This window comes from Panthera pardus, unplaced genomic scaffold (genome assembly GCF_024362965.1).
Source record: "Panthera pardus isolate Hobbes unplaced genomic scaffold, ASM2436296v1 HiC_scaffold_16, whole genome shotgun sequence".
Taxonomy (NCBI): Eukaryota; Metazoa; Chordata; class Mammalia; order Carnivora; family Felidae; genus Panthera; species Panthera pardus.
The window spans coordinates 6,198,856-6,218,821 of NW_026526721.1; the positions used below are offsets into that span (position 1 = coordinate 6,198,856).

The 19,966-nt window shown below is 41.7% G+C and overlaps 2 protein-coding genes across 10 annotated transcripts in view; one reads left to right on the forward strand and one right to left on the reverse strand.

Annotated features, from left to right (window-relative positions):
- Positions 1 to 19,966, forward strand: part of LCA5L (lebercilin LCA5 like) — a 54,214-nt gene that overhangs the window by 9,187 nt on the left and 25,061 nt on the right. For 6 of the 9 annotated variants that reach the window (XR_008422410.1, XM_019420369.2, XM_019420368.2 and 3 more), the window contains exons 2-4: positions 3,278 to 3,433; positions 15,637 to 15,978; positions 16,247 to 16,393. Coding sequence is in view for 7 of the 9 variants with exons in the window: in XM_019420369.2 (XP_019275914.2) it covers positions 15,645 to 15,978; positions 16,247 to 16,393 (481 nt within the window). In the remaining 2 variants the exon portion in view is untranslated. Of the gene's footprint in view, positions 1 to 3,277; positions 3,434 to 15,636; positions 15,979 to 16,246; positions 16,394 to 19,966 lie in introns of those variants that run through there. The other 3 variants (XM_019420370.2, XM_019420371.2, XM_019420373.2) reach the window with 3 other exon arrangements.
- GET1 (guided entry of tail-anchored proteins factor 1) overlaps positions 3,555 to 19,966 on the reverse strand; it is a 61,569-nt gene continuing 45,157 nt past the window's right edge. Inside the window, exons 5-6 of the transcript XR_008422411.1 lie at positions 4,050 to 5,954; positions 3,555 to 3,810 (exon numbers count right to left, since the gene is read on the reverse strand). The gene's annotated coding sequence lies outside the window, so the exon portion shown is untranslated. The remainder of the gene's footprint in view (positions 3,811 to 4,049; positions 5,955 to 19,966) is intronic.

A 19,966-nucleotide genomic window follows, 5' to 3' on the forward strand; every position in this document is an offset into this window, starting at 1 on the left:
CTTCTGCACTCCACACTGCAGCAGGAGTGACCTTCAGAAAGCAGAGCAAATGATGGCATTCTTCCCCAGCCTCCCGCTTTTGCTCCCTGCTAGCTTCTCATCGCTCGTGGATTAATGACCCAAATCATACACCTGCCCTCCTGTCAGCCTGCAGCGGCTCACCCCCACCGACCTCGGGAGGCTCTGGGACCACTGGGACCCAGCCAATGGGCCTCGTCCGCCCACCAGGCCTGGAAAGTGTCTACTCTCTCTATCCAGTGTACTTCCCTCCTACCCTCCATTCCTTTTTGCGTGGGTAGCCCCCACCGACCTGTCTTAGCTCTGATGGTCCTTCTCTAGAACCTCCATGGTCACTGTCCAGGTCAGGTTTCTCTGTCATGTAGCTTCAGAGAGTTGTGTCTCTTTCCTCTAAAACATTTACAACAGTCACTATTGTGATTATTTTATTGCCAGCATGAAAGCCCCATGAAAAGAGAAACATCTCTGTTTGTGTTCATTACACCCCCCACACCTCATACAGTTCCTGGTGCACAGAAAGCTCCCAAATCTGTGTTAAAAGAATGAATGAAATGAATATTTTGATGTGTGAGATATATCAAATGTAGGGTATTTTAGTACGATTTATTAAAATAGAAGGAAAATTCTAGGAAAAAATTACCAGGTCAACACTGAAAATTAGAAGGAAATGTGGCCGTGGCCAGGAGGGGGAGCTGCAAATGCACACTTCTAGAAATGTAGCCCTAAACTCACATTTGGTTTCTTAGCGTCAGGCGGTGAACTGCATTAGCCACCACTTGGTGGGAGCAGAGAGGCCCGGTTTCTCCTTTTTCATCCCAAAGGCACTTCTTGGGGACACTCGGTCTGGGAAGGAATTCAAAGTTTTTGTCAAAAATAATATCAAGTTGTAAAATGACCAAAACCTACATCGCTTGTCTATAACCAGCCAAACGCTGAACATGACACATTTTCACATTATCAAGGCTTGAAATTTCTGATATATGTAGATATGTTTAATTTACAGATTTTTCACGCTGGACTGGATCTTAGAAGTTATTGAGAACAGTGAGCTAACTTTAGACCTTAGACAGTTGACATCAAGCAGCCAGCTGTACTGGAAGGTCTGCTACTGTCATTCAGATGCCTTTTCTTTGAGCAAACACCCTCTTCTGAATCAGTGCTAATTCTCTTTTTTTTTTTTAATTTAAAAAAAATTTTTTTTTTTTTTAACGTTTATTTATTTTTGAGACAGAGAGAGACAGAGCATGAATGGGGGAGGGTCAGAGAGAGGGAGACACAGAATCTGAAACAGGCTCCGGGCTCTGAGCTGTCAGCACAGGGGCCCGATGCGGGGCTCGAACTCACGGACCGTGAGATCGTGACCTGAGCCGAAGTCGGCGCTCAACCGACTGAGCCACCCAGGCGCCCCTTAATTGTTTTAATGTTTACTTATTTTTGGGAGAGAGACAGAGTGAAAGTGGGGGAGGGGCAGTGAGAGAGGGAGATACAGGATCCGAAGCAGGCTCCAGGCTCCGAGCTGTCAGCACAGAGCCCGATGCGGGGCTCGAACTCACGGACCGCGAGATCATGACCTGAGCCAAAGTCGGACACTTAACCGCCTGAGCCACCCGGGTGTCCCTCATCTATTTTCTAAGTCATCTTAATTTGCATATAGAAAAGATTGATTTTTATATCCATTTAACTACAGTTTTATTAAATATTCTTTAGAGTGTTTTTAGAGTTTTCTAAGTATACAGTCATGTCGTCTGCACATGATAATAATTTGCACAGTATATAATTGGGCTTCTCTTTCCTAATGTTTATTCCTCTTATTTCTCACATCTAATTTCATTGCCTGCTGCCTCCAAGACAGTATTCATTCGCAGAAGTGATAGTGGGCATCCTTATCTTAGTCCTTGCGGGAGGGTGCGTTCATGTTTCACTAGTAAGCATGAGGCTGGCTTTTGAGTTTGAGACATCTATTTGTTTACTGTATTGGAAAAGCGTTCATTTAAAGGGCACTTAGGGCATTTTAAGTTGAGTCAGCAGCAGTGCAAAGCTTGTCAGGAGTAATGGGCATGGAGACAGGAATTGAGGGAGCTAAGAAAGAAACACTCTCACCATTAATTTACTTAATCAATATTTATTGAACACTTATGTTTCCCTGGGAACTCTTCTGGGCACTGGGGCTGCAGCAGTAGATACAACAGTCAACATACTGTACTCAAGAAGCACACGTCAGTGGGGAAGTCAGGCAACGGATAAGCTAAAGGAGACTAATACAGATTGTGTCAGATAATGATCCCTGCTACAGGGAAAAGTAAAGTGGGAAAGGAAGTAGCGAGTGTTGAGAATGGATCAGAAAAGAGGGAAAACTTGAACGTCAGCTATTGTTTTCCATAAAGCAGGACTGGTGAAGAATACAGTTATCTCCCCACACGATAATTTGGGGTGGGAAACCTAGTTGTAACCTTTGAAAACTAAATCATTCTCCTGAATGCGTTCCAGCTTCACTACAGAATATTTACTTTAAGAATTGGGATTTTCTGGGGGCGCCTGGGTGGCTCAATCGGTTATACGGCCGACTTCGGCTCAGGTCATGATCTCGCGGTCCGTGAGTTCGAGCCCCGCGTCGGGCTCTGTGCTGACAGCTCAGAGCCTGGAGCCTGTTTCAGATTCTGTGTCTCCTTCTCTCTCTGACCCTCCCCCATTCATGCTCTGTCTCTCTCTGTCTCAAAAATAAATAAACGTTAAAGAAAAAATTTAAAAAAAGAATTGGGATTTTCTGGTTGTAGTAATAGCCAAGAATGTAGTAATTTGTGAGACGGTTGAAGAGCAAGTTGCGATATATAATGCCATGTCTGTAATATCAGTGCTTCTAAATTAAGATCCAGTGCCCACCAGTAGTAGCAGGAGAGTGTTCCTTTCCTTATTTTTGTTGTTTGCAGATAAGTAACAGGTAACCCAAAAACTTTGGTTACTCATGTTCAACTTTGCAGTGGAGAGAAAGAACAGGCAGGTTGAGCCACACAACCTTTTGTTCTACCCACAACATTTTCAGAGGCGCTGCTCTGTTGTGGCTCCTTCGAATCCCATTTCCTGATCAACTGCAAAGAGCTGATTCACTTTGATAAGAAGCCTTAGTGTGTGGAGTAGACAGCAAACCATATACAAAGGAGTAGATATAAATTAATACCGATTCAAAACTTGTAACTGATTCTTCTCATATAAATGTTCACTTGTGACATCTTGACATTTTCCTTTTGTAATGTTATTCTAGGTTTTTTGAAGTATATTCTTTCCTTAAAAAGAGACCAAAACATGTCAAAAACTACTACCCTGGAAACCTCCTAAATACTGTGGTGTGAAGGACCGTCCACTCAGAATGTATAGTTAATCGTCATACATCTTAGGAACGTTTGATGAAGGACAGCAGGTATGCGTTAATTCATTTTAAAACATTTTGGCATATTTTTTTGTCTGCTTTGTCGCAAAAGCAGAATTGAAGACAACTACACACAAAAAAATGTAGTTTTCAAATGATTCAAATGTGCACCTTGATCTTGAACATTTTTATTTCCAATTCTGTAATTAAAAGAACATGATATACAAATTTATTGTTGTTCTGGGCAGCCATGCCTTTACGTGGCACATTCCAGGAAAGCATAGCATCAGTTGGGTTACATTCTCTCCATTCAAGCCGTGTTTTTGATTGTAAGTTGTGTTCCTGAGTCATAACAGCAAAGAAACTACCATCAACCCTGTCATGACAGAAACATGTGCAGTTATGCTTCAAGAGCAATAAAACAGGAACTTTTTTTTTTTTTTTTTTAATTTTTTTTAACATTTATTTATTTTTGAGACAGAGAGAGACAGAGCATGAACAGGGGAGGGGCAGAGAGAGAGGGAGACACAGAATCTGAAACAGGCTTCAGGCTCTGAGCTGTCAGCACAGAGCCCGACGCGGGGCTCGAACTCACGGACCGCGAGATCGTGACCTGAGCCAAAGTCGGCCGCTTAACCGACTGAGCCACCCAGGCGCCCCCAGGAACTTTTTTTTAATGTTTATTTATTTTTGAGAGGGGCAGAGAGACAGGGAGACACAGAGTCTGACGCAGGATCCAGGCTCTGAGCTATCAGCACAGAGCCTGATGTGGGGCTCGAACCCACAAACTGTGAGATCATAACCTGAGCCAAAGTTGGACCCTTAAATGACTGAGCCACCCAGGTGCCCCAAACAGGAACTTTTATACTGTAAACACTAGTGTTCAAAATATAAATCTTGCCAAAATCTGAACTATACACCACCATAAACTCAGTATATCAAAAACTAGTATGCTCACTCTATAGTAAGAATAATAACATAATTACTAACGGCTTATTTTTAAATCCTTGAAGGCAGAAGTTTGCTTTTTTCATAACCCCAGTGCCTAGTAGACACTAAGTAAACGTTCTTTGATTGGACATTTTCATTAATTGGTCAATAAACTCAGAAGAACATTAGATGGTTGGCCTAAGACTTTGATTTTTCAATAATGCACCACATAATCAGAAATCCATGTGTGGAGCCTACATACATTTTTTAATAACAATGAGGTAAGACCAGTTATGTTAACACAAAGACACACAGAAACAGTTTCATCAACTTAAAAGGGTATTTATGGACCTGATACTAGTCACCAATCCATCCATCTTTAACAGATCAGTGAGAAAACTGGTATTTAACAGACTGAATATTCCAGAGAACTGCTTGATATATGCATTCATGGCACATCTCGTTGCCAACTAGTAATATCCAAAAATACAGTTCATTTGACATTGTTGATGAGACTTCTCAGACTCCGTTTCATGAAAAAGAATGGAATTACCACAGGTGAACCCAAATAGGCCCAAATTTGGGTCCTACAGATAGAAATTATAGAACAGTTCTGGGGTCCTGAGACTTCCAAAATTCTAAGAATGTTCTGTGTCCTTAGTGGGTGTAATTTATGTTAAGCTCAAGTAATTCTTCTGGTAACTGAACCATCCTGAGAAGACATGTCTGAGTGTATTAATTATCTATGCCTGTGTAACAAATGACCCAAAAAACTTAACAGCTTAAAACAATAGTGTGGTTGGCCACCACTCCAAAAAATTATTTTAAGATCATGATTTGATTAAAATTAATGGATTAGAGATAGAGAAAATATGGCATTATATAGATTTTTTTCAGAATCAAGTAAACATTCTAGAAAGCACCTGTTCACCTAAATAAGATATTTAGCATTAAATCCTATTCTCCCATGTTCTACAAGATCACTGTTGATTTTGTAACCTCCTAAAGTAGATTGACACAGAAGTTTTCTGTCTATTATAAGTCTGTCTCCAATTTCAAATGAACACTTACTGGATGGAAAAACAACGACAAACATTTATTATTCTCTGGGTCAGGAATCTGGGCATAGCTGGGTTCCTTGGCTCAGGATGTCTCTTAAGGCTGTAGTCAACATGTCAGTTTGGGCTGTAGTAATCCCCAGACTCAGCTGGGGGAAGTTCCAAGCTTCCAAACTCACTCCAGCAGTTGGTGGTAGGATTCTGTTTTTCACAGCCTGTTCAACTGAGGGTCTCAGTTCCTCACTGGCCATTGGCCTGAGGCCTTAGTTTCTTGTCATGTGTACTTCTCCGTGGGTCTGCTTACAACATAGCAGTTGGCTTCCATCAATGTGAGCAAGTGAGAGAAAAAGAGAAGGTGATGACAGAAATCAAAGCCTTTTAGTTAATCTCATCTTGAAAGTGACATCTGAGTCACACCGTAGGGAAGGGGATCACACAAGGACATGAGTCCCAGGAAATGGGAGTCTGTGGGAGCCATCTGAGAAGCTACCACTCACACTGAGCACATTCCAAAGACAGCCTCAGAAAGGTATATGACGACTCCCTTCTTCATCACAGGAGGCACTGGCATGCTCCAGGGCTCTCTAGGGAAGGAAAAGTGACAATGTAGAGGAATCACCTGGTGGTTTCCCCAGCTGACTGAAGGTCTACAGTTAGGGGATTGTTACCATTCAGTAGACGACAGAAGGGATGCGGCCTCTGCCCCTTGACAACCAGCAAAGAAGCCTCCTAGTCTTCCAGATAGTGCCTGACTACCCTTACCTAAAACCAGTATAGTACAGACAGAATCTAAGGAAGCCCAAAGTGGTTCTTACAGAAAGATTCAGGAATAGAACTGGTTTGGGAAATTAAAGCATTGTTTCTGTGTTCTAGCACGTAGTGCCTGCTTGTACCGTATGAGGCAGATGTCCACTTCCTGAGCTGGGTGGCGAAAGGGTTTCCCTGGTGGATATTCCCTAGACTTTCAGCAGGAGCCCCAAATGGACTTCCCTCATATCCTAACTTTCTCTGCTTCTCCCTTTTATTTATTCCCCCTCTCTCTTGATAACCTCTCTCTTCCCACTTTTCCCTCAAGATTTGCCTTACTTCCCTAGATAAATAATGAATGGAAGGGAACTTCCTCAGTCTAATAAAGGAAAAACCTACAACTAACATCACACTTAATGGTGAAAGACTGGACAGTCTCCTTCTCAGCTCCAAGGCAAGACAAGGACGTCAACTCTTAGCAACGCTTCTGTCCAGCATTGTACTGGAGATTCTGCCAACCAGTCCGGCAAGAAAAAGAAATGAAAGGGTCCATATTAGAAAAGGAGAATTCAACCCTCTTTATTTACAGATGACATCATCATCTGTGATGAAATCTATAAAACAGCTACCAGAACCAATGATCAAGTTTACAGGATATGACCTCAATACACGAACATCAATTGTTTTTCTGTATACTAGCAGCAAACAATTGGAAATTGACATTAAAAGATAATACTACTTAACAATACCTGTATAATAGCAGTTATCAAAAATATGAAATAGGGATAAATCTGAAAAAAAATATGTAAGAGATCTATGCACTACAAACTACAGAAGATGGCCTAACAAACCAGAGCTGTTTTTGTCAGGGTGTCAGTTCTCCATGAATTTATCTGTAGACTCACAATCACAATGACAATTCCATGAGGCTTTTCTGAGGGAACTGACAAGCTGATTCTAACATTCCCATGGAAACTCAGAGAACCTAAATAAAATGGCCAAACAACTTTGAAAAGAAAGAAGACAGTTGGAGAACTAATGCTATCCCATTTTAAGATTAATTATAGGAGTGCCTGGGTGGCTCAGTCGGTGAAGCATCTGACTTCGGCTCAGGTCATGATCTCATGGTTCATGAGTTTGAGCCCCGCATCAGGCTCAGTACTGACAGCTCATAGCCTGGAGCCTGCTTCGGCTTCTGTGTCTCCCTCTCTGTCCCTCCCCACTCGCACTCTGTCTCGCTCTCAAAAGTAAACATTAAAAAAAATAATAATTTTTAAAAAGATTAATTATAGAGCTGCAGTAACAAGAAAGGTGTGTAAAGTGTCAATGTAAAGATAGAGAACTAGGTGAGCAGAGCCAAAGAGAGCACAGAAATAGACTCACACACGGCATCTCAGTTATAAAGGTACAAAGGCAATTCAGTGCAAAAAGTGTTGGTCTTTTCAAGAAACGGTGCTGGAACAATTGATGTCCTTATTTTATTTTATCTTATTTATTTATTTTTTAACATTTATTTATTTTTGAGAGAGAGAGAGATGAAGTGCGAGCAGGGGAGGGGCGGAGAGAGGGAGACACAGAATCCAAAGCAAGCTCCAAGCTCTGAGCTGTCAGCACAGAACCCGACACGGGGCTCGAACTCATGGACTGCGAGATCATGACCTGAGCCAAAGTCAGACACTTCACCGACTGAGCCCCTAAATATCCTTATTTAAAAAAAAAAAACAACAAACCTCCGGTCAATTTCTGACCCATGATAATTAATTCAAAATGGATCAAAGTAAAACAAAACTATAAAATTTCTGGGAGAAAATCTTTGTGGCCTCGGGCTATGTAAAAATGTGTTAGATGCAATACCAGAAGAATCAGTAAAAGAACAAATTGGTAATTTGGGCTTCATCAAAATTAAAAACATCTGCAGACACTTTTAGGGGAATGAAAACACAAGCCACAGGCTGGGAGAAAATATTTACAAACATGTATCCAGTAACAGACTTATGTCCAGAGTATAAAAGCGCTCTGAAAACACAGCCATAAGAAAACCAACAATCCAATTTACAAATGGACAGAAGATTTGAACAGATACTTCATCGCCCATCCCCCCAAAAAAGAAGACACAAGGATGGCAAATGGGCGCGTGAAAAGATGTTCACTGTTATCCGTCATTTGGGAAATGCAAACTAAAGCCATAGAGGGCATCCCTAAACAGACCTATTAGGTTTTTATTTTATTTATTATTTTTTTCTAAATAAAACTAAAAAGAGTGGCCATATCAAGTGTTAGCAGGAACGTGGAGCAGCGGGAGCTCATGCACCGCTGGCCGGAACGCCAAATGGTGCAGCTACTGTGGAGAACAGTCTGGCAGCTTCTTAAGAAGTTAAACATGCACTCACCATACAGTCCAGCCAACCCACCCCTAGGTATTTACCCGCCAAAAAAAGAAATCCTATGTCCATACATAGGACCCGGGTATGAATGCCCATAGCTGTTTTATTTGCAATGGCCCAACAGTGAAGATAGCTGAAAAGTCCATCAGCAGGTGGACGAATAAACAAATTGTGGTGTGGTCACACAATTGGATACTAACCGCGGATGAGATTGGGGGGTGGGGGGGATGAACTGCCGATATACCCAGTAACTTGGATGAATCTCAAAATCATTATGCTGAGCGAAGAAGCCAAGCCAAAGTGCATACTGTACGACTCCATTTATAGAAAGCTGTAGAAGATGCAAACCTAGAGTGACAAAACAGTCAGTGGTCATGTGGGGGGAAAGGGAGGAGCAGGGAGGGATGGGAGAAAGGAACCTCACAGGGGTCCAAGGAAATTTTGGAGGTAGGCTCTACTGATCATGGTGGTAGTCTCACGAGTATATACACATGTCTAGCATTATCAAATTGTACACTTTAAATATGTGCAGTTTATCATATGTCATTTCATACTGTATTTCTATGTACTCAATAAAAGATTGAAAAAAAAAAGTTGCATCTCAGTTGCTTAGGAATTTGTTTTCTTATAGATACTCTTAGTAAGCCAAATAAGTTGACCTACTGGATGCATTAAAAATGATGAGGGGCGCCTGGGTGGCTCAGTCGGTTAAGCGTCCGACTTCAGCTCAGGTCACAATCTCGCGGTCCATGAGTTCGAGCCCCACGTCAGGCTCTGGGCTGATGGCTCAGAGCCTGGGGCCTGCTTCCGATTCTGTGTCTCCCTCTGTCTCTGCCCCTCCCCCGTTCATGCTCTGTCTCTCTCTGTCTCAAAAATAAATAAAACGTTAAAAAAAAAAAATGATGATTGAAATGTTGGTGACTCACCTAATAAACTCATTTAAGTTTATTAAGTTGGTACCATCGTTACTGAACTGCTTCATAGGAAACCCTCTGGTCCCCTGTGTCTCTTATGACCGTTTTTTTGTCGAAGACTGCTATTAACATTAAGAACAATTGCCTTTCTATTTGTTACAGCAGAAAGAAGCACATCAAGTTTACCTAAAAGCTGATATTAATAAACAACTGACATTCATGAGTTGTAGGAAATCACTGGGACGGCCAGCTCATCTCCTGGCTGTACCAGGTTGTAAATGTATCGTTTCAAAAGAATATAGCACTGTGTAAAACACTTATGACAACTCTTAAGTTTAGTAAATTACAAAAAAAAATTAACATCTTAAGGATATGGATTGAAATTACAGCCTGTAATTCTTAGATATTTGTGCTTATTTAATTATGAGAGTGATCAGTGAACCCAGTAATTAATCTGAAGTTGCTTATATTTTCAGTGAAATAGATTAGATTATAATAGTGATCAAGTGTAAAATAACTGTGTCTCATACCATGTTCTATAGAAATTTATTGAAAACAAGCTGACAGTACATCCACTAGATAATTGGTGACAATGATGAATTTTCTACCCACCCATCCCACACACTCACAAAAATACTTTCTATATAAGACTGCATTTTGGCCCATCCTGTGGAAATGATACCGATTGTATTCGGTGAATTATTGAGCAGGAAAGATTACGGACAACTTTGCTAATATGGCATCTTCTCACTGGGATGTTTTTAATTGTATGCGATTTTCTCAAGCATTTTAAAGGAGCTATAGTTACTGCCTCCTAGCTATAGGGGCCTTGCAAAATAGAGACCCACAGGAGATTGTATACATTGGACAATTCAGCCAAAAACAGAGGCTTATGGCTCTTGCAAATCTATATGGGGAGAGCAATAATGACTTCAAATCCACCTTCTTTTCCATAGCTAAACCTATAAAGCCTTCTATTAGAGTACATTTTAATCACAGAATTAAGAGCGAGGCTGTTTATAGATATTAAGGCTTATTTGGCTCCAATGGATTTCAATTAGAATTTTGTCCTTTTTTTTTTTTTTCCTGTTACATCAGTGTTTATTAAACAAAGAGACCAGGATGGCTAGTTCTCTGCTGTATCAGACATGGGGCAATCAACTGGTCTTAGCCCTATGGAAGCATGTGATTCAGAGGGACTACTTTATTTTTTTAATAAAAAAATTTTTTTAATGTTTATTTCTTTTTGAGAGAGAGAGAGAGAGAGACAGAATGTGAGAAAGAGAGAGGCAGAGAGAGAAGGAGACACGGAATCCAAAGCAGGCTCCAGGCTCTGAGCTGTCAGCACAGAGCCCGACATGGGGCTTGAACCCGTGAACCATGAGATCATGGCCTGAGCCAAAGTCAGATGCCCAACCAACTGAACCACCCAGAAGCCCTGGGAATATTTCTTTTAAAAAATTGTACGTGTATGGGGCACCTGAGCATCCAACTCTTGACTTCGGCTCAGGTCATGATCTCGCAGGTGTGAGTTCAAGCCCAGCATTGGACTCTGTGCTGAGAGCTCAGAGCCTTGGGATTCTCTCTTTTCCTCTCTGGCCCTCCCCCACCTGCTCTCTATTTCTTTCTCAAAATAAAAATAAACTTAAAAAAGTTGTACATGGAGTACAAGCACATCACCAAACCTCAATATTCTAATCTAGGAATGGAAAAAAACCACTCTTTCACCCTAACTTCCTTATCTGTATCTCTCACTGTTCCCGTCATGTCAGATTCTGAGTGAGTTGTACTGATTAATCTAAAAGGTTAAGGGATACATGATTGGTTTCAATATAGTCTCAGATTTTGGACTCTAGACTAGAGGTAAAACATGAAAAGCTGAAGAGTGAGTGATCCTCATAGGTTTATCACAGGTCTTGACATACTTTAACATTTTACAGTTGCAGTGACAATTAAGTTGGGTCAAATTATGTCCATTTGGGGTCAAGTAGTATGGTACGGTGAAAAAAACCCAGCAGACAGACCTGGCCTAAAAACTGAGTTCTCCCCCTCACTAGCTTTGTGACCTCAGACGGGTTACTTGACGTTTCTGAGCCTTACTTAGTTTGCTCAACAGTAAAATACGATGACTGATCCCTATTGCACAGGGCTGTCATCATGATGAAGTCAGCCGCCATATGGAAGCCGCTGCCTCTGTGCTTGGCATACAGTGTAGGGGGGGTGATGGTGGTGATCCGTATTCAAGTGGTTACAAATTTTGGTTGTGAGGCAGCAGTGGGTGGCCTGAAGTTACAACAGAAACAAGACACAGTCTCTGTCTTCAGAGAGTTTTCAGTCAAATGCCATTTGTCAAGCAATTGTTCCCAGTAAAATAGTTGATGTGGAAACAAACTGACTCTTGGTTGCATCTCTCACATAAAGACACGAGCAGGGCCCTCGAGAGTCCTGGTGTGTGTTCAAGAATTACTCTTCCAAGAGACAACTAGTATTTGCTGATGGCGTGCTATGGGACAGGTGCCGTGATAGATATTTACAAACACTATCTCATTTCTCCCTGTGATAACCCTATGGAATCGGTGTTGTTATTCATGTCTTATAGGTGGCCAATTTCACTTCACTAACTGACAGACTTAGGTTCAAGCCCACGTCAGCCTGCCTTCAAGTTGTCCACCAGCTTCAACTGTCACACTCCCACTCTTGTACCATTAGACAGTTTGTGACTGTAAATGAAAAACACTCTTGAATTAAGCCTGTATCCTACAATACTGGGATGGCTGTCTCAAAGGAGAGTTCTGAGGAAGGAGAAGGGAATTTTATTTTATTTTATTTTTTTATTTTTTAAAATTTACATCCAAATTAGTTAGCATATAGTGAAACGATGATTTCAGGAGTAGATTCCTTAAGCCCCTTCCCCATTTAGCCCATCCCTCCTCCCACAACACCTCCAGTAACCCTCAGTTTGTTCTCCACATTTATGAGTCTCTTCTGTTTTGTCTCCCTCCCTGTTTTTATATTATTTTTGTTTCCCTTATGTTCATCTGTTTTGTCTCTTAAAGTCCTCATATGAGTGAAGTCATATGATTTTTGTCTTTCTCTAATTTCACTTAGCATAATACCCTCCCGTTCCATCCACATAGTCACAAATGGCAAGATTTCATTCTTTTTGATTGCCGAGTAATATGCCATTGTATCTATATACCACATCTTCTTTATCCATTCATCCATCGATGGACATTTGGGCTCTTTCCATACTTTGGCTATTGTCGATAGTGCTGCTATAAACATGGGGGTGCATGTGTCCTTTCGAAATAGCACACCTGTATCTCATGGATAAATGCCTAGTAGTACCCCTGCTGGGTCGTAGGGCAGTTCTATTTTTAGTTTTTTGAGGAACCTCCATACTGTTTTCCAGAGTGGCTGCACCAGCTTGCATTCCCAAGGAGGAGGGAATTTTTACAGGGCTTTAGCAGCAGAGGTCAGCCAACAACTGGTCAAAAATCTGTCTCACAGATTACCAGCCATTGGCTTCTTGCAGTGATGCGGATTTAACAAGATGCATGGAGGAAGTTAGGGGCTAAAGTCATGAGAGGGAAGAGGTGAGGAGGGACAGCTCCTAGGGTCAAGGACAGGCAAGGCCATGAGGGCCACAGCAGAGCATTTTTGGTCCTTCAGGATCTTGCACACCAGCAACTTGGTCTCTTCTTAATCCATCTGCAAAGGTTCAGAAGTAAGGATCTTTGCCTGTGCATCTACCCACTGTTACATGGCAGAATGCGTCTGGAAAGATCAATTCTTTGCCTTAGGATGTGTGATGTTACCACCAGTGTGATGTTTGCAGTTGTGATGCTTAATGAAAAAAGTCCTGACCTGGAAGCAAGAAAACAGGGACAACTGCTTAACCTGCTTGAGCCTGTTCCCTTCACGTGGCCAGGATGAGATGATGCAAACACAGCTTGGGTGAAGTAAAAACACTCACTAAATATGAAGTACGGTACTAATGTTATTAGGATTATTTGGGCTAAGATTTCTGTAGTAGGGAGATGGTGAACTGCCTCATGTATTTCATCAGAAGAGGAGAAAGCTTGACAGTCCAGCCAATGCAGAAAGAGGCAGAAGCTGACTCGGGAAAAAAACCAAAAACTCTCAGTAGAGCCAGTGACGTTAGATCCCTGTCGGGAAGGGTCTGGTGGCAGCTCATTTCTCTTCTGCCTTCTTGATGAAACAGAGGAAGTGGGGTTGTTGAATGAAAACAATAACCCCCGTAAAGACCTGGGAGATGGGTTCCTTTGTTCTGAACTGCTGTCAAAACAGAACTGGTGTTCTGTGCCTTCCTGCAGCGGCATCATAGAGGATTCCAGAGCCTCCTTGTGTCTGAGTTCACATTCTGTCCATTTTAAATTCTCACGTCAGATGACTAAAGGCTTACCAACAGTATCAAAAGTTTGGGTACAGGGGCGCCTGGCTGGCTCAGTCAGTGGAGCATGTGACTCCCGATCTCGGGGGTGGTGAGTTCGAGCCCCAGGTAGGGTCCAGAGATTACTTTAAAAAAGAAAAAAAAAAAAAGCTTGTGTATATTGGAATCTAGTCTTTGTATATTAACCACGGACAAGGGCATGTGAAAGCTACGTATAGTATAGTCGCTGTCCTGAGCTATCTTGGAGCTAGACTCATTGTACCTCAGAGAACTAACTTTCCTGTGAAAGTTTCACAGGAAACTGTGAGTTTAGCTGTGGGCCATCATGCCTCCCAGGGTCCTTAGATCAAACGAGAATCTGGATGGAGGATTGCAGACCTCGTGGGGCGTGTGTAGGAGAGTCTGTGTGAGAGACCTTGTCATCTAGCCTTACTGGTCACACAGATTATTCAGCTGAATCAAGTTCAATAGTACTGCCTAGGCTCTATACCAAGAATTTAAAAAGAAAGTGGAAGCGAACTACAGTACCTTTGTTTTCACTGAATGTCAAGCAGGCGCTAGCAGCAAAGTGCCGAGAAGTTATTCTAGATGCATAGAACCCTGCAGTGATGTGTGACGTTGCTTTGGGGAGTAATTCGCTGCAGTGAAACATTCCTGACCTACAAGTGAAGACCTGCTATGTTTATTAAACCTTCTGTTGCACTAAATTTGGACCAAGTCTAACCAAAATAAAAGTGGCTATGTCTGGGTCTTAATTACTTTTTCAGTCGTGGCCTTTGGTTGCCAGGACTTTGGACCACATGGTAGCTTTCGTCCCTGATGAGAAATTAGGATCCGCATCGTCAAATGTCATTTCAGTTTCAGTTTTTCAGCACTTTGCTTCGAAGTCCACGTTAGTCTTGTTTAGCTCCCAAGTAAGGTTTCGATTTTTCACATTGAATGATTAAGTTTCTAATAATTAGACAAACTTGGTTTTGATTTTTCCAAATCCATTATGATAAAAGTTTGGTCTTTGTGTAGCTGCGAAAGTATGATCAGTTCTTTATTAAACAAATGTAAATTTTCCACTGGGTGGACTGTCTTCAAAAAGGTTGCAACAATGGGATGATTTTCCGTGCAAACCACATTTTTTCCTGAATTGTTTTCTGTCATCGTGTAGCTGTAATCGGGGGAGGTCCTATTCATGTTATAACAGTCCAAATGGAGCACAGAAAGGAAAGCACATTTTTTTCATTAAAATATGACAAGCCTTGTAATTATGGATCAAGTTTATATCCCTGGGATCCACTATTACTCTTAATTTAAAACAAGTATTAACTCTAAAAAAGTAGTAGATTAATTTGTCATATTCTATGCTGTATGTTTCATCTCAAAAGTGTGATTTCATCACTAATGAATAAAAGTGTGTCCATCTCCACAAATATGTTTGAATTTCCTAAGTATTGCATTTCATACCAGCCATCCAAGCTTACCAAGTACTGTCGTTTTCTTCAAGGCAAAATCTTGCAACATTCTTAGAGAATGAAGATGTAATTCACTAATTCACAGATTGCTGTCATTGTTGTCCTCTGATGTGAACTTTGTCTTGTATTACCTGTGAATAGAGTCTCACCAAAGTTTGTCTCAGGGGTCTTACATTTTATGTCAAAGAAAAAAACAAAACCCCACTGAGATTTTTTCCAGACAATACTTCCACAAGATGTGGTGTTTCCCATTCTTAATGATCCACTTATAGTTAAATATAATAAAGCAGAGGTTCATTTTAATGTCAATAGCTATAAATCTGAAAACACTTTTGTCCTATCAGGTTTTGCTATGTCTCTGGCTGATCCAGCAGAAACAGGTGTAGATGAGCACCTCCCCTGTGTGGCCTTAGGACCCAGGAGGAGGTCTGCAGAGTGCACGGGAACCCAGGACGCAGGTGACTGTTCAAGAGGCAGCCCCAGTCACACTTCTGATAGGAGTGTGGATTACAGCAGATCTCAGTGTTCCTGCAGAAGTTTAAGTTCTCCCTGTGATTATTCAGAAGACTTTCTCTCTGAATGTTCTGAAACAGCTCGTAATAGAAATTATTTAGAGAAGACTATGATAAGAGAAAAAAAGAACGAGAAGAAAATGTATAATGTCTCTAAAGTCTCCCAACCTAAAGGTAAGAAGCAACATTTCCCAAGCAAGACCAAACTTCTGTTCCCAATGACATTATTATTTAATGCACTAGTATTTGAAGTCGTCCCTGTTCGGTTTTATTGTTGTCCCCTATTTCAAATGTGTGTTTATAAATGAACTTGTACGGAAGGAAATAGAGAAATTGGGAATGATTACAAGATGGCAGGAAGTTAGGCTGAAAACAAGAAACCTAGCCCTCTTGTACAACTTACCCTGCCGGAGCCTACTGGTGAGGTTAGTTCCGTTTTTAGTTAACAGGTGGCCTTGTTACAGAGTACCACGACACTTGGACTTTGCTGGCCTCTTGCCTCGCATCCCAGATGAAGAATCAAGGTTCGAATTGCCAATGAACTGTAAATACCTGAGTCAGCACCCCAAGAGGATGGTCTCCAAGTCCGGTGAGGCAAAGATCATCTTTTGAGACAGAGGTGGTTCAAAAGGCTGTTAACAAGGTCATCCATTCCCTTGTGGACTGTAAGAGTACCGACACCAGTTCCTAACTGTCCAGATGGAAGTAGCCTTGTGATGTCCTTGACCTCACTCCCTGCCTCCCTGCCCAGACTGTGAATACCTCCTCCCATTTTAGGCAATCCTGGGCTTATAAATATTCCTAATATGGACATGGCTGACACTTTCTTCGGCTGTGGCCATCAGAACTGCCATCAGTGAGCAGCTGCAAACTACGTCAATACTATGTGGACAGCATGTCTGCTGTCAGGTGTACCCCGTGTCTTCCCCCCGCCAGCCCCCTGTGACCAGGTGTGCCTAGGACTCCCTCTGCTACCTCAGAGTCATCTAGAACCTTCAGGTCCCCTTCTTCCCAGCTATAGGGTAGGGATTCTTCATCTTAGTCGCATATCTCTGGGCTGCATGAAAATCTTTGCATTTTTTGTGTCTATTTACATTTGTGAACTCTTCTAGGGAGAAGGACCCATGAGCTTCCACCAGATTCTCAAAAGGCTAAAAGCTCCTTTTCTAGAGAGGTAGGAGTCTTATGCTCACGGTCAAGGCCGAGGGTAGAAGATGAAAAGCCTAGTTCCTTCTGTCACATGGGACTCTGTCAAAAGAAGTCTGTTTGTGGCATTTGGAAGAGATTATCACAACAGAAACTACATCGTGGTTAGGCTCCATCGTGGTTATGATCCCCTATCCACGTCTGAATTTACAAAAGTCTGAAAAACGAGCAGTTTTTATATCTTTGGTACCTAAACTGATTCAGCAACAAAAACCAGATCTGAACTAACATGAGACTGATCTTTATTTCAGTTAGTGTGAATAGCCACATATTTCACAAAAATATTCTTTGATTAAAGTATGCTATTCCCAGCCCTACTGGAAATTCTATGGGAAATACTGTATATGCACCAAAATAATAATAATAATAATAATAATAATAATAATAATAATTCAGAAACAGTCTGGCTCCAAGGTTTTATGACAGGGATCATAGATCTATACACTACACTTTGTATTGATTCTACACTTCCGTGGGGCTGTATGAAAGGCTGTTAGCATTTATAAAACTATTTCTACACGAACTGCACTTTGAGTTCTAAGTGCCTGACAATTTAACTTTTAAAAACTGTTTCCTCATTTATTTATTCCACAAGTATTTATTGAGTTCTTTATGCGAAACACCTGGTCATAAATTGGGAGCAGCCAAAATTAATTTTGTCACTTCATTAAGAGTAGTTTAATCATTGGGCTAAATCTGCCTCACTACATGAAATGAGATAGAAATGATAAATTTGGTCATTCTTACCAGGCAGGGGTTAGTATAATGAGATGCAAAATCATTAAGGACTAAACTCTATTTCCGTTTTCCATAACCTTGATTAGTATACAAGTATGCATAATGTCTATAGAATAAATTTATTCTATGTCACTCAAATACAAGTGGTATGTTTATCTTCTGAAGCAAGTAAATCTGGTTCATCCTCCCCCAAGCACCAGCTAGGGTAGGCAAACAATTCAGTCTCAGATGTGTTTGGGGGAAGGAGGGAGTTAGGGTGGCTTTACACAGACCGGACACTTGGGGAAAGGCTTCTGGTCCTTCATTTGCATCACAAACATTCCTTGTCCAAGCACATGGGGTCACCTCCTGTTTTCAAAGTACACATGCCGTGTATGTACATCTCAACCTGGGACCTTGGCAGGTGTGCCCATGGCCACAGGGATTAGTCCCCAAGCACCCATTCATGCTGCCTCTGTCCTCCCGTCACTTGAGCACAGCATATGTCAGGGACATAAGCCTCCACAGCCCACAGAACCCACCACCCTCATCCTTCTAGTCTCAGGGAGAGCCCTCTCTCCTCCGGGAAATACATCACCCAAGAGTAGTGAGACATTGTAAGTTGGGAGTCAAGTTTCGGTCACGCTGGACGTGGTGTAGAACATGACAGTCCCCACCCCACCCCACCCCCTGTTTTAATCCAGCCTGATCCACCTGGGTCTGGGCCTTTCCCAGCCAGTGCCCAGCCTCAGAGGTTGACCTTTGCTTTCCAATTTTCAATGTGCTCAAAAACCTATTCCAAAATACTCAAACGTTCAACCACAGCCTTTACTGAATCGTTCCCAGTGGGAAAATAAAGACCTGTGGGGGCACAGTTGTAAAGACCGCCCATTGATTACTGATGTGATACGGATACCGTAATCGTTGCCACATCTATGTGTTCTGTCACAGTCACAATTGAGATGCCTTGTCCCTAGGAAGCACCTTCCATTTCTGTTGGCTCGTGATTTCCATCACAGGCAGAATCACCTTTTCCACCACCTACACCAAACATATTAAGCCGTGTCTCAGGTGACGTGTCCACATGTGGGCAACAGCTTAAGGCTAGGACTCCAGTGACACTGGCCACTAGATGCTTTCTCTCTCCAGGATGAGGACCATATATTTTTTTAGATTCTAGAATCCAGTTTCAGTCTCTCTCATAATACAGATATACTAGGGGCTCCTGGGTGGCTCAGTTGATTAAGCATCTGACTCTTGATTTCAGCTCAAGTCATGACCTCACGGCTCATGAGATCGAGCCCTGAGTCAGGCTCCATGCTGGGAGGGTGGAGCCTGCTTGGGATTCTCTCTCTTCTCTCTTTGCCCCTCCCCTGCTCATGCAGTCTCTCTCTCTCTCTCTGTCTCTCAATATAAATCAATAAACTAAAAAAAGAATATAGATATACTAACATGCACACGCACATACACAGTATGCACATAAACACATGTAAATGTCATGCAAATGCACATACATATGGGGCAGTAGCACAGGCACACAGACATGGGTTCCATTTCACCACTGACTAGCTGTGTGCCCATCAAGCAGGGATGTCGCGAAGCATCAGTTTGTTCATCTTTAAAATGGGATAATAATGCAGTGACGTTACACATACACTTGACACAACTCAGTTATATAAGCTTGATGTGACATTGTTTAGACACGTTTTGTTTGAAATAGACTTCTGAATACAAGCCAACTAACTACTTCCTTTAGAGCCCAAAGGAACAGGAAAACTTAGCTGTGTTGGATTTACTGAGAAATGAAATATCCGTACACACAGTCTAAGCGGTTCAATGGCTTTCTAAGACTCTTTTTGAATATAGGAGATATTCATATATAACACTGGGCTCTCTCATGTTACACTCGAATTGCCTCATAACATATTATTGGAAGGATTATATCAGATAATCTACATATAGCATTTAGTTCAATGCTTAACATGTGGTAAGCCCTTAGTAAATGTTATCTATTATTGTGGTTTTTAATAGAACTTTAATAATAGAAATACGTACAGGTTTTACAGTCAAAGAAAGCCTGGTTTTCCATCCATTCTATGCCACTTTGTGGTTCTGTGACCTTAGACAAATGAGTCATGATCCCTAGCTGTAAAAGAGACGACTACTGACCTGAAATGAGGGATCTATATATGAAGTCCCTACCTGGAGCACGTCTATATTACATGTTCGTTCGCCTTGT